At 40.5% G+C, this 14,520-nt stretch overlaps 1 protein-coding gene across 1 annotated transcript in view; it reads right to left on the bottom strand.

Moving 5' to 3' along the window:
* The window catches only part of AXDND1 (axonemal dynein light chain domain containing 1), a 185,197-nt gene extending 170,881 nt beyond the window's left edge, over positions 1-14,316 (bottom strand). The window contains exons 1-6 of the mRNA XM_026447899.1: positions 14,132-14,316; positions 13,515-13,714; positions 11,166-11,338; positions 9,829-9,932; positions 735-855; positions 26-111 (exon numbers count right to left, since the gene is read on the bottom strand). Coding sequence (XP_026303684.1) covers positions 26-111; positions 735-855; positions 9,829-9,932; positions 11,166-11,338; positions 13,515-13,608 — 578 coding nt within the window. The 5' untranslated portion in view covers positions 13,609-13,714; positions 14,132-14,316. The remainder of the gene's footprint in view (positions 1-25; positions 112-734; positions 856-9,828; positions 9,933-11,165; positions 11,339-13,514; positions 13,715-14,131) is intronic.
* Between the last annotated feature and the right edge of the window lie 204 nt (positions 14,317-14,520).

The following is a 14,520-nucleotide window of genomic DNA, read 5'->3' as shown; positions in this document are numbered from 1 at the left end:
ATTCTTTACATATCATAGTACTCACTCATCATAACACTCCAAACCTGAAACTCCCGTACTTGACACAATATGAAATTCTTCAGGAATCAAAGTATCTGTTAGTGTCTTTGGCTTAAAAGAAAAGAAAAACAAACAAAAAAAGAATGAATACATTAATAGAGAAAAAATTCACTTGCACAAATCCTAATTCCTAACCCAAAGAGATACTGTGTTTTAAGTTGAGAAATTTTGACTGGAGAAATAACAATATTAGTAATGTGGGTCACAGCAAATGACAAAAACTAACCAGAGCACACATCTCTAAAATAACCATAAATTAAAGAATAACCTTGGTACTAGTATTAGTTACATGTGTCCCATATATTCAGAAGTTTATTGATTCTTTTCCTTTAAATTCAGCAGGGAATTTAAAATTCAACTTAGCAAGATACCAAAGATAAGAATCCTAGAACTTTATATGTGGATTTCTAGGGGAAAAAAACAATCTAATCTCCCACGCTGTGTTTTTTAGATTAAAACATATTAACTGTGGTTTGCAAAATGGCTTAGAATAAGATATTTTGATCTTTTCCTGCTAAATACCCTTTTCCTGTTTCAAAAAGTAATTTCAAAATGCTATGAAGATTGGTGAGCAATGCAGGTTGTTATAGTATGACATTGTCTTATATTTTGGAGAAATGATTTTTAAAAGAAGACAGAGGGAGAGAAGATTATTTGTCAAATACTTTACTCACCTTATGCGGCACAATGACACCATCATGTGACTGTAATGAACGGGCCAAATGTGGGGGACAAACTGCCTTCTCCCTAGTCTGTCCTTTGGTATATTTAACATCATACAGAAAAGAAATATCCCTACAAAGTAAGAAAAATACATTCACAAAACAAGTTTTCTATCTGGATACCACATAACAGCAGGTGAGATCCACACAGATCCTTCTAATGGGTAAGATGGTCCTCTGTGTCAGCAAAACTGATCTCCTTAAGTAACACTTTACTAAGCCTGAGGCATTAAACATGAGTTTCCCCAAATTCTTTCTCTTCTCCACCTGAAACTTCTCATTCATATCACAAACTCTTTCCTTCAGTATCAGGTTAAAATATATTCTCTTTCCTGTGGTTATTCCCTCCACTTAGGTGCTTGATTCCATCTTTGCCCATATCCTCAGAAGTCGCATTCCATCAGTCCTAACTTCTGTGTATCTCCAACTCTACTGGAACATCCCATTTGATCTATAATAAACTTTTTCCCCTTATAAAAATCTCTCCTTGAACATGCATTGCTGTCATGTTGTGATTATTATTATCATTATTACTATTACTATTATTATTATTATTTTGACACAGAGTCTCACTCTGTCGCCCAGGCTGGAGTGCAATGGCGCAAAATCTCAGTTTGCTACAACCTCTGCCTCCCGGATTCAAGCAATTCTCCTGCCTCAGCCTCCTAAGTAGCTGGGATTACAAGCACGTACCACCATGCCTGGCTAATTTTTTGCATTTTTTAGTAGAGATGGGGTTTTGCTATGTTGGCCATGCTGGTCTCGAACTCCTGGCCTCAGGTAAGCCACCCGCCTCAGCCTCCCAAAGTGCTGGGATTACAGGCATGAGCCACTATGCCTGGCCACTGTCATGTCATTATGATCTATCGATGGATCAATCGATTGATCATAGCTCACTTGTGTTAAACATCAGACTTTCTGAAATTGTCATGCAATCTGATTTCCACCCATACCTCTCTTCTGAAACAATTTTCTAGAAAGCTGATGATGATTACCACTGCCAAGTTAAACACTCTCTTAGCAGTTATCTTCTACCACACTTCCCTGGAATGTTTTCCAGGGTTGATCACATTTGCAACTTTTCTGTGAGACTTTAAATTATTTCAAAATAAGAAGTTTAATAAAACAAAATAAAGAAAAGTGGAGAAAAAAATCCTCTGATAACCAACATGTGGGCAAGTGGTCTAAGCTAGGCCAAATATACTCTCCCAGGATACTGAATTCTGATTCATTGACTCTTTTAAGATTTCCAAGACAGAAAACAATAGGCATAAACATCACCACAATGGTACCTGAAATGATTGTCCACTATATCTTTCTATAAACTCCAAATGTATTTACTGGTTTACATAGTAAAGAATAATTCAGCATCTACTACATACCAGGCACTATTCTGGAAGCTAAGAACATTAATAGTGAAAAAAGCAAATAAAAAGTTCCTACCCTCATGGAACTGATTCTAGTGGTGAAGAATGACAATACAGAAATACTACAATTTCAAGGCCAGGTGCAGTGGCTCATGCCTATAATACCAGCACTTTGGGAGGCTGAGGCGGGCAGATCACTTGAGGTCAGGAGTTCGAGACCACCCTGACCATGATGGCGAAACCCCTTCTCTACTAGAAATACAAAAATTAGCCAGGCAGGGTGGTACATGCCTGTAGTCTCAGTTACTTGGGAGGCTGAGGCAGGAGAATCGCTTGAACCTGGGAAGCGAAGATTGCAGTGAGCTGAGATCGTGCCACTGTACTCCAGCCTGGGCGACAGAGTGAGACTCCATCTCAAAAAATAAAAATAAAAAACTACATTATTAAATTTGGGTGCCCTGGGTTCTAGGATTGTTCATGAACGTGCCTAAAAGTCATTAATTTGCTCAGCAAATATTTATTAACCATATTGTAAGTGACAGAAAATATGCTAGATGAAAGGAATATAGAACTATTTCTTAAAATAGACACAGTCCCTACCACGGGGGAGCCTTCAATACAGCGGGGAAGATTAGAAAACCAAAGAAAAGTATAATATGAAGACTATTGTAACAAAGAATAGAATGTTATTGGAACAACTAATAACAACAACACCTCAATACAGTTTAGATCAAGTCAGGGAAAACCTCAGGAGGCAGTAACAATTAGTAAGAACAAGAAACTGATTTGGATTTAGGTAAGCAACCAAAAAGTGTAGAGAACAGCATATGCATAGGTCCTGAGACACAATAGCACATGGTGACTTCGGCAAACTGAAAATTTAGTATAGTTGGCCCTTGAACAACACAGCCTTGAACTGCCTGGGTCTGCTTATACACAAATTTTTTCAAACAAACACTGACTGAAAATACAGTATTCACTGGATACGAAACCCTCATATAGAGGGCCAACTTTCCACATACATACATGAGTTGCTGACTCATATATGGCTGACTGCAGAAATTGAATATACAAAGATTCTGGTATCTGCCGGTGTCTGGGAACCAATCCCCCACATATCCCTCAGTATGAGGGATGACTGAATATACGGTTGAAGTATGAAGAATAAAATTATTGAAATTAGAGAACTAAACACAGAAAGCCTTGCAAATCATGCTTAACATGTTGGGCTTTAGTCTAAGAGAAGCCAGAAAGGTTTTATAAATGAAATGAAATTTTAAATTATTTTAGAATGACTATAATGGTTGCAATATTGTGAAATGGTGGTGTGCTTTGAGGGCAGTGTCATTTGGCAGCTGATGTGGCATGTGAGGTTGATGGAAACAGGCCAGTTCTGGTGTCCCAGAAAGATCCTGAAATATACAACATTGACCATAACGATTTTTAAACATATATATTGGTAGCAACAGACATCAAGCTATTGATGTTCTGCACTGTGATATTCTGGTTCTACTGGACATGTCCAAGGGAGAAATGTTAGAGCTTTATTTTCCAATCCTCTGGATTCTTTCTCTGTTCCACCCTCTAACAGGCTTTAGATAGTCACAAAGATCTGAACGAGCTGCTCTCAGGATGATGCAACAGCAGTTCCTATCACATCAATAAATACTGGAGCAGTTGGCCATTACAATTGTTTTGTTAGCTAAAAATGATGAATTCTTCATGTACATATACGTATTTGTGTGTATATTATATATTACATACATATATGTACATACATGTACATATATGTGCACAGTATATAGGTATATACATATATAATGCATATGTATACATCATACATTATGTTATACATTACATATTTTATATAATTATACGTATATTATACACACAATATTTTATGCATATATACACACACATATAATTATCTAAAGAATATGTTGGGGCCGGGCATGGTGGCTCACGCCTACAATCCTAGTATTGTAGGGGCCAAGGTGGGCAGATCACCTGAAATCAAGCATTCGAAACCAGCCTAGCCAACAATGGTGAAACCCCATTGCTACTAAAAATAAAATTAAAAAACTAGCCAGGTGTGGTGGCTAGCACCTGCAATCCCAGCTACTCAGGAGGCTGAGGCAGGAGAATTGCCTGAACCTGGGAGGCAGAGGTTGCAGTGAGCCGAGATTGCACCATGACACTCCAGCCCAGGTGACAGAACAAGACTCCATGTCAAAAAAAAAAATTTTTTTTAATAAATAAAGAATATTTTAATTTAGTAATCGTCACTCAAATTTTCTCAAGAAGCTACTTTAGGAGACTTTTGTATTTCTTTTTTTATTTTTTAATTAATTAATTAATTTTTAAATTATACTTTAAGTTCTAGAGTACATGTGCACAATGTGCAGGTTTGTTACATATGTATACATGTGCCATGTATACATATGAGTGCTGCACCCATTAACTCATCATTTACATTAGGTATTCCTCCTGATGCTCTCTCTCCCCCCTCCCCCAACCTCATGACAGGCCCCAGTATGTGATGTTCCCCACCCTGTGTCCAAGTGTTCTCATTGTTCATTTCCCACCTATGAGTGAGAACATGCAGTGTTTGATTTTCTCTCGTTGCAATAGTTTGCTCAGAATGAGCACATGCAGTGTTTGGTTTTCTGTCCTTGTGATAGTTTGCTCAGAATGAGAACATGCAGTGTTTGGTTTTCTGTCCTTGTGATAGTTTGCTCAGAATGATGGTTTCCAGCTGCATCCATGTCCCTACAAAGGACATGAACACATCCCTTTTTATGGTTGCATAGTATTCCATGGTGTATATGTGCCACATTTTCTTAATCCAGTCTGTCACTGATGGACATTTGGGTTGGTTCCAAGTCTTTGCTATTGTGAATAGTGCCGCAATAAACACACGTGTGCATGTGTCTTTATAGCAGCATGATTTATAATCCTTTGGGTATATACCCAGTAATGGGATTGCTGGGTCAAATGGTATTTCTAATTCTAGATCCTTGAGGAATTGCCACACTGTCTTCCACAATGGTTGAATTGGCTTACCCTCCCACCAACAGTGTAAAAGTGTTCCTATTTCTCCACATCCTCTCCAGCACCTGTTGTTTCCTGACTTTTTAATGATCGCCATTCTAACTGGTGTGAGATGGTATCTCACTGTAGTTTTGATTTGCATTTCTCTGATGGCCACTGATGATGAGCATTTTTTCATGTGTCTGTTGGCTGCATAAATGTCTTCTTTTGAGAAGTGTCTGTTCATATCCTTTGCCCACTTTTTGATGGGGTTGTTTTTTTCTTGTAAATTTGTTTAAGTTCTTTGTAGATTCTGGATATTAGCCCTTTGTCAGACAGGTAGATTGCAAAAATTTTCTCCCATTCTGTAGGTTGCCTGTTCACTCTGATGGTTGCCTGTTCACTCTGATGGTAACTTTTTGCTGTGCAGAAGCTTTTAGTTTAATTAGATCTCATTTGTCTATTTTGGCTTTTGTTGCCATTGTTTTTGGTGTTTTAGTCATGAAGTCCTTGCTCATGACTATGTCCTGAATGGTTTCGCCTAGGTTTTCTTCTAGGGTTTTTACGGTTTTAAGTCTAACATTTAAGTCTTTAATCCATCTCGAATTAATTTTTGTATAGGTGTAAGGAAGGGATCCAGTTTCAGCTTTTCACATATGGTTAGCCAATTTTCCCAGCACCATTCATTAAATAGGGAATCCTTTCCCATTTCTTGTTTTTGTCAGGTTTGTCAAGGATCAGATGGTTGTAGATGTGTGGTATTATTTCTGAGGGCTCTGTTCTGTTCCATTGGTCTATATCTCTGTTTTGGTACCAGTACTATGCGGTTTTGGTTACTGTAGCCTTGCAGTATAGTTTGAAGTCAGGTAGCATGATGCCTCCAGCTTTGTTCTTTTTGCTTAGGATTGTCTTGGCAATGCGGGTTCTTTTTTGGTTCCATGTGAACTTTAAAGTAGTTTTTTCCAATTCTGTGAAGAAAGTCAGTGGTAGCCTGATGAGGATGGCATCGAATCTATAAATTACCTTGGGCAGTATGGCCATTTTCACAATATTGATTCTTCCTGTCCATGAGCATGGAATGTTCTTCCATTTGTTTGTGTCCTCCTTTATTTCGTTGAGCAGTGGTTTGTAGTTTTCCTTGAAGAGGTCCTTCACGTCCCTTATAAGTTGGATTCCCTAGGTATTTTATTCTCTTTGAAGCAATTGTGAATAGAAGTTCACTCATGATTTGGAGGAGCCTTTTATATGTCTATGCATTATTAAAGTATTGGGTATTGCTATGGTTTGAATGTGTCCCTTAGAAATTCATGTGTTGGAAACGTAATTGCCATTTTAATAGTATCATTATGAAATGGAACCTTTAAGAGGTGATTAGGTTCTTTTTTTTTAGAAGAAGCCTGTTTTATGTATTTGTTGAAATATAATTTTTTATTAAAAATAATTAGAGTGCCAGGCACAGTGGCTAATGCCTATAATCCCTGCACTGTGAGAGGCTGAGGCTGGTGGATCACCTGAGGTTGGGAGTTTGAGACCAGTCTGATCAACATAGAGAAACCCTGTCTCTACTAAAAATACAAAATTAGCTGGGCATGGTGGCGCATGCCTGTAATCCCAGCTACTCGGGAAGCTGAGGCAGGAGAATCACTTGAACCCGGGAGGTGGAGGTTGTGGTAAGCCGAGATCGTGCCATTGCACTCCAGCCTGAGCAACAAGGGTGAAATTCCGTCTCTCAAAAATAATAATAATAATAATTAGAGATATGCTTTGTTTCTTCGTAAAATTCTGTGGTAAAACACCAGCTTCCACCCTTCTGAAAAATCTATTTTTATTTAAAAACAAAAACAAACAAGAAAAAAAACAACTTTGATTCTTAACCATAACATAATAACTGGATTTTATTTATCTGACTTTAAGAAATCCTCCAACTCATTCTTCAGCCCCCAGATTCTTAAACTGAGTTCATAATTCAAACTTTTCTGCAAATCATCATTGGTTATGTGTATATATAAAATGTCTTTTATCTGAAGTTGTCAATTTCACCCTGTTCTGGGAGTTATTCCCACAGGCACTTCTTCATAGCAGCTCCTTTAACCCTTCCAACAATTTTGTAAATACCCAATGTTCTGCATTTGATTCTTTCCTGCTTAAAATATCTAGACTGATTTATTTTCTGCACTGAACTCTGCTGAAAGAGTTGGCGAAAAATATTACTCAGAGAATATTTGCTTGCTTTGTTGTTTATATTTTACTGCTGGGTTCTGGGTGATTGAGGTTGCTGGACAAGTTATCTCGTTATGAACATGATTAGTTGTCCATTAGTGCATTAGTTTTCTATTGGTGCCGTAACAAATTACCACAAATTTAGCATCTTAAACAGCACAAATTTATTATCTTACTGCTCCATAGGTTAGAAGTCCAACAGGGTCTCCAAGGGCTAAAATCGAGGCGTTGGCAGGGCTGTGTTTCTTTCTGGATGCTCTAGAGGAAGATCCATTTCCACGCTCATTTGGATTGTTAACAGAATTCAATTCCTTAAAGTTGTAAGACTGCGATCCCTGTTTCCTTGAGAGTTGGTGGCTGAGCTGTCATTAGAATTCCTAGCTTCTATAGCCAAATTCATTTATTGACTGCTTTTCCCCTTCCTCCATCTTCAAAGCCAGCAATGGCAGGCTGAACTCCTCTCACACTTCAAATCTGTCCTCTTCCTTTCTCATCTCTCTGACCCACTTGACCACCTTCCTTTTCCACTTTTAAAGATTCAGGTGTCAGGTTGGGCCCACCCTGACAATCTAGGATAATCTATCCATCTCAATGTCCTTAACTTTCATCATATCTGCAAAGTCCCTTTTGCCAGGTTAGGTATACATGCACAGGTTCTGAGATTAGAGTGAAAATGTTTTAGTGGGGTTGAGGGGGCATTATCCTGTCAACCTGACTTCACACTTAAAAAACTCCAACTCTGCCGGGCGCGGTGGCTCAAGCCTGTAATCCCAGCACTTTGGGAGGCCGAGACGGGCGGATCACGAGGTCAGGAGATCGAGACCATCCTGGCTAACACGGTGAAACCCCATCTCTACTAAAAATACAAAAAACTAGCCGGGCGAGGTGGCGGGCGCCTGTAGTCCCAGCTACTCCGGAGGCTGAGGCAGGAGAATGACATAAACCAGGGAGGCGGAGCTTGCAGTGAGCTGAGATCCGGCCACCGCACTCCAGCCCGGGCGACAGAGCAAGACTCCGTCTCAAAACAAACAAACAAAAAAAAAAAACTCCAACTCAGAGTCATTTGACATTAAAACTTTATTTTTTTGTTTTGTTTTGTTTTGAGAGGGAGTCTCACTGGATCACCCAGGGTGGAGTGCAATGGCATAATTTCGGCTCACTGCAATCTCCACCTGCCGGGTTCAAGCAATTATCCTGCATCAGCCTCCCGAGTAGCTGGGATTACAAGTGTGCACCACCATGCCTCTCTAATTTTTGTATTTTTTGTAGTGACAGGGTTTCACCATGTTGCCCAGGCTAGGCTTGAACTCCTGACCTCAAGTGATCTGCCCACCTCGGCCTCCCAAAGTGCTGGGATTACAGGAATGAGCCACTGCACCTGGCCGACATTAAAACTATAATGTCAGCTTATTGCCATACTGAGATATAGCTAATTAATTTTCAAAGTACTTCAAACAACTCATAATACTAATTATTGCTACCAATAATTATAACCATAATCTGCAGGCATAGAATAAAATATAAAGCCTCAGGACATAAAAGTCAATAGGACAAGTTTCTACCAGTTTTTCTTGCACTGAAGCATAGCTGAGTAATAGCACCTATACTTAAATAGTACATTATAGTTTTACAAGTGCTCTTGCATCCATTATTTTATTTGTGCTTTTCAATATCCCTGGGAGACACACAAAACAGGGCAAGTCTATTATTCCCTTTTTACATATGAGAAAATGGGGCTTCAGAAAGACTACATAACCTACTCAAGTACGTAAAGTGTAAACATTTCTTTCAGAAGAAGTGACATTTAAGTGAGGGAATATGCATGGAATAAATTGGTAAGTGGACAATACATAGAAAACCAGCAGGTCTCAATCTTCATGAGGAAAATGTTGACATTTAGAATATTTGTAGGAATGAGACAAAAACAAATAGTATTTGCTGACTTGATCTGAAACAGTGTAAAGATGAAGGGCTCCCTTTGGAGAGATACAGAAATTAAGCTTTTGTTTTTCAAGGTTTTCCACATCATGAAGCTGTTACCTAGTTCTTTCTTCTAAAGATGTCCACAAGGAAGACATACACACAGATAAAAGGGGCACTAAAGGCATTCTGCCTGTTGGATCTTGTCCCTTTTACTAGGGTACAACAGGGAATAGGAGAGTATAGGGACAAGTATACAAAGGCATGCAAAAAACAAATTTAAACCAAAAGTATGTAAAGCCAGCACCTATTTCCATCCTACTGATAATAATCATACACAAAAAGATGGTCTTTGGCCCTTCTGGATTATATTCTGATTCAAAGATACTGTAAATTTTATCATCTATGATTCAGTGATTTTTCTAATGCTGCCCCTCCCAAGGTAATCATACCAAATGAGAAAACCAACTCTATTTATCAGCATCTACCCTACTATCTTCCTTCTTTACCTTCCAGCTCCCGTGAGGGAGACGGGATGGTCAATCAGGTATTTGAATTTATTCCTTCGAACAGGGTGATGCCAGACATGGTCTACAAGGCGTGGAAGAGTGCCCTGGGAAAAAGCAAATATACATGAATATCCAGCAGAGGGCAATCTAATCAAATAAAATTTATTAATAGTTTTGAGTAAGTACTGTATTTACATTAAGGGCATTTGGGTATTCTAAAGAAAAAAGAAAGAGCAGAATTCTTATTAAATAACATAAAGACTAAAACTAGAATAATTCTATAGTGAGTGAAAAACATTAAGGGTAGTAATGATCATTTTAGTAAATCCACATAAAAACAGGTCAATGGAAATACTCAAGCCTTGGAAACAATTTATACAAAAGACTGGAGTTTTCAATCTAAGAAATTACTTTAAATTTTTTTTTTTTTTTTTTTTTTTGGAGACAGAGTCTCGCTCTCTCGTCCAGGCTGGAGGGCAATGACACAACCTCAGCTTACAGCAACCTTTGCCTCCTGGGTTCAAGTGATTCTCCTGCCTCAGCCTCCCGAGTAGCGGGGACTACAGGCACGTGCCACCATGCCCAGCTAATTTTTGTGTTTTGTTTTTGCTTTTGTTTTTGTTTTTTTTTTTGAGGGGGAGTCTCGCTCTGTCGCCCAGGCTGGAGTGCAGTGGCGCGATCTCAGCTCACTGCAAACTCTTCCTCCCGGGTTCCACCATTCTCCTGTCTCAGCCTCCCAAGTAGCCGGGACTATAGGCGCCCGCCACTTCGCCGGGCTAATTTTTTGTATTTTTAATAGAGACAGGGTTTCACCATGTTAGCCAGGATGGTCTTGATCTCCTGGCCTCGTGATATGCCCACCTCAGCCTCCCACAGTTCTGGGATTACAGACGTGAGCCACCGCGCCCAGCCTAAAAGATTTTCTTAAGGCCAGTCATGTTGACTCGCTCTTGAAATTCCAGCACTTTGGGAGGCTAAGGCGGGTGGATTGCTTGAGCCCAGGAATTTGAGACCAGTATAGGCAACATGGCGAAACTTCGGATCTACAAAAAATTCAAAAATTAGCCAGGCATGGTGGCACAGACCTGTAGTCCCAGCTACTCAGGAAGCTGAGGTGGGAGAATCACCTGAGCCAGGGTAGTCAAGGCTGCAGTGAGCAATGATCAGGCCACTACACTCCAGCCTGGGCCACAGTAGTAAGACCCTGTCTCAATCAATCAATCTTAAAATTTTTAAGGCTATCTGGAATATATAATATGTGCACAATAAATACTTAAAGAATAATCAGATTCCCAAAAAATAATGTTCCCCATTACTCTACATATGTACATACAAACCTTCGGGGTTTTAATTTTCTTAGGAGGCAGTAAGTTTTCAGGACAAGGACCAGCATTGGCCGCACAGGTCAGAGAAAGAAGAACTTCTTTAGGAATGAACTCATTCAGAAGGGAAGTAGGAAGGGGTTTTGAACGATCCACCATGTTTTTTTTCTCCTTTAGCTCAGGAAGTCCTAAGTTAGTAGTAGAAAAGAAAAGTTCTTACTATATATGTATTTTTTAAGCTAGATGGAGCTTCTCAGACTGCCTCATCAATCCCATCTATTTGTTTCTAACAGGGAGAAACATTGCTTCTATTTGACAAGGATAGTAACAAATAATATTTAAAACAGTGAACATCATCTAGTCAAGGAAAATAACACTCATCTTGCCTACCCTACTCACATTACATCAAACACAGTTTCAAAAACTCAGGTACTAAGATGAACCTGCATGATTCTCAATTCAAAGTTGAAAACTAAACTCATTTCACTTGCTCAGATAACTGGGAGAGCCTTAAGAAGATAGGAATGAATGTCTATCTTCCCTTTCATATTAAAATCACAAATCTCTCCCCACAAGCTGTTAAATTATTTAGTAATTTTTTTCTTACATGAATTCAAAGGTGAGAATAATTGCATTAAATCCAGGCATTTATAGAGTGGAAAGGGTCTGAGTTAGGCTTCAAAGTAAAAATGGAACTGGGATTGTTGCAAATGAGAGTGGAACAATCTGAGCTGACAAATCTGTGGAATGGGAACTATAAAAAGAATGTTCTACCCTGCTTGACTAGGGCAGGGGAGTAATACAGGCAGGTAGTTGGGCTTATATATAGGAAAAGCCCTCCTATGAAGTCAGGTAGAGTTTTTTATTATTCTTAATCTATGCCCCTAACATGGTATGGTTTACATTTATTTCTATAAGGAGGTATCACGCTTTGATTACTGTCAAAAGCTGTTAGGGTTTACATTACCAAATCTCCCAAGAGCTTGAAATCAAAAGAAACAGAAGAAAAAAAAAAAAGTTGGGTGGGGCTTGAGGCTTTAGTACAAGGGGCAGGTGAGATGGGAAAAGCTTTAACAGAACAGGGGGTAAGGATAACACTAGCTGACTCTAGTACAGATCTGCATATGAATGAAAATCTTAAGGAATTACTCTAATTTACAAAAATTACTAAAAGCTAATACAAATTGGCACGTTGTATTAAATTGCGTTTCTCTTATCTCTGCTATTGCTTTTTATTGTTTGTTTTATTTATTTATTAGAGACTGAGTCTACCTCTGTTGCCCAGGCTGGAGTGCAGTGGCAAGATCTTGGCTCACTGCAACCTCTGCCTCCCGGGTTCAAACAATTCTCCTGCATCAACCTCCCAAGTAGCTGGGATTACAGGCGCGTGCCACCACACCTGGCTAATTTTTGTATTTTTAGTAGAGACAGGGTTTCACCATGTTGTTCAGGCTGGTCTCGAACTCCTGACCTCGTAATTTGAGACGGAGTCTCCTTCTGTCTCCAGGCTGGAGTGCAGTGGTGCAATCTCGGCTCACTGCAACCTCGGTCCCCCGGGTTCAAGTGATTCTCTCCTGCCTCAGCCTCCCCAGTAGCTCTACAGGCGCACACCACCAAGTCCAGCTAATTTTTATATTTTTAGTAAACAGAGTTTCACCATGTTGGCCAGGATGGTCTCAATCTCTTGACCTCGTAATCCGCCAGCCTCGGCCTCCCAAATGGGATTACAGGTGTGAGCCACCGCGCCCGGCCTATTTATTTATTTTGAGATGGAGTCTTGCTCTGTCTCCAGGACTGGAATGCAATGGCACGATCATGGCTCACTGCAACCTCACCTCCTGGGTTCAAGCGATTCTCCTGCCTCAGCCTCCGGAGTAAGCTGGGACTACAGGTGAAAGCCACCATGCTCGGCTAATTATGGTATTTCTAGTAGTGACGGGGTTTCATCATATTGTCCAGGCTGGTCTCGAACTCCTGACCTCAAGTGATCCGCCCACCTCGGCCTCCCAAAGTGCTGGGATGACAGGTGTGAGCTACCGCGCCTAACCTCACTATTACTTTTTCAAAGTTCCTTAAAACCAAAGACCAGGAACCTATTGATATTTAAAATAGGGTAAATTTAAAACCATATATAAATCAACATTTGAAAAAAATTATAAACAGTATTTAGATAGAGTAGTGAAACAGGACTCTGACTCAAAATACTGTAAAAGGAATGACTTCTTGCTTTATTTAAGCAAGTGTGTTAGAAAAATGTAGCCAATCAAGGTATTCTGAGTATCAGATTTAAAAAACCGGTGAATGGAAGGTGATTTCTGTCTTACGGCCATGGCTGTTTATGACTTCAGAATCATCGAAGTTTACCTCTCGTCCCTTCCTTGGCTACAGACACTAACTTTTTGCTCTCAGACGTTGATGCAGAGTTTAGCGGGGTGGAGGGCGTTTTCGGGAGAGACATAATAAACAATGCCTCCTATCTCTTTAGTAATTTGAAATACTCCTCCGGAAAGCTAATTTAGACACAAATCAGCGCCGCACTGGGACTTGCAAGCTGCCACATAATCCTGCAGGGAGAGGAAAAAAGAAAAAAAGATGACACCCATTGAGTACTTAGGTTCAGATCGCAGTTTAGAATTCATCTAGCATGGTTTTCCTTCTTCGGGGCGACCTCTATGTTCTGGGGTTATCTGTCGCGACTGAGAGGCCTCAGTGAACCGTCAGGTCAGGGTCAGGAAGCAGGGCAGAAAAGACCCGCTCGGAGGACCCTGCAGACCGCCGGTGGGCACACTGGTGGGCGACACTCGCTGCAGGCGGCTTGGCTGGGGACCCCGACCTTCCCCACAGGCAGCGTTCTCGCGCGCCAGTTCCACAAACTCGGGAGTTGGGCAGGCCTCGCACTGTTTCTTGGTTAAAAATGACTGGAAAGGGACACCCGCTATCCTACCCACACATTGCGTACCCGCCCAGCATCCGGTCACTACCTCCTTTGCTGGAACGCCTGTTTGTCGTCATAGAAACCCAGGACCCCGAGGTTTAGCGCCCTCGATAGGGGCTTCCTTCAGCGGTGCCGGCGGAGGAGGCAGACAGCTAAAACAATCCCTACAGACTCTCGGAGTTTCTTGTCTTCTAAATCACAGCACAGGTTCAGCAGCAAAGGAGAAGAAAAACGTTTAATTCGGCCGTTGTCACGGAATCCGAAACTGTCTCACCCCGGGGCTTCCTGCTGAGGGCCAGGCCAGTGCGCAGGCGCCGGCGGGGGTTAGCCCGAGGGGTCGACACCTGTAGTCCGTGATGCGCACAGATTAAGCAAGGGTCTTCTAAGAGTTGTTTCCATCTTTCTAGGTCTCTTTTATGTTGCTTTGCATATTTT

The sequence above is a fragment of the Piliocolobus tephrosceles genome, chromosome 1, assembly GCF_002776525.5.
Source record: "Piliocolobus tephrosceles isolate RC106 chromosome 1, ASM277652v3, whole genome shotgun sequence".
NCBI classification, from domain to species: Eukaryota; Metazoa; Chordata; class Mammalia; order Primates; family Cercopithecidae; genus Piliocolobus; species Piliocolobus tephrosceles.
The sequence above is the reverse complement of the archived record's forward strand: the minus strand, read 5'-3'. Positions and strand labels throughout refer to the sequence as shown.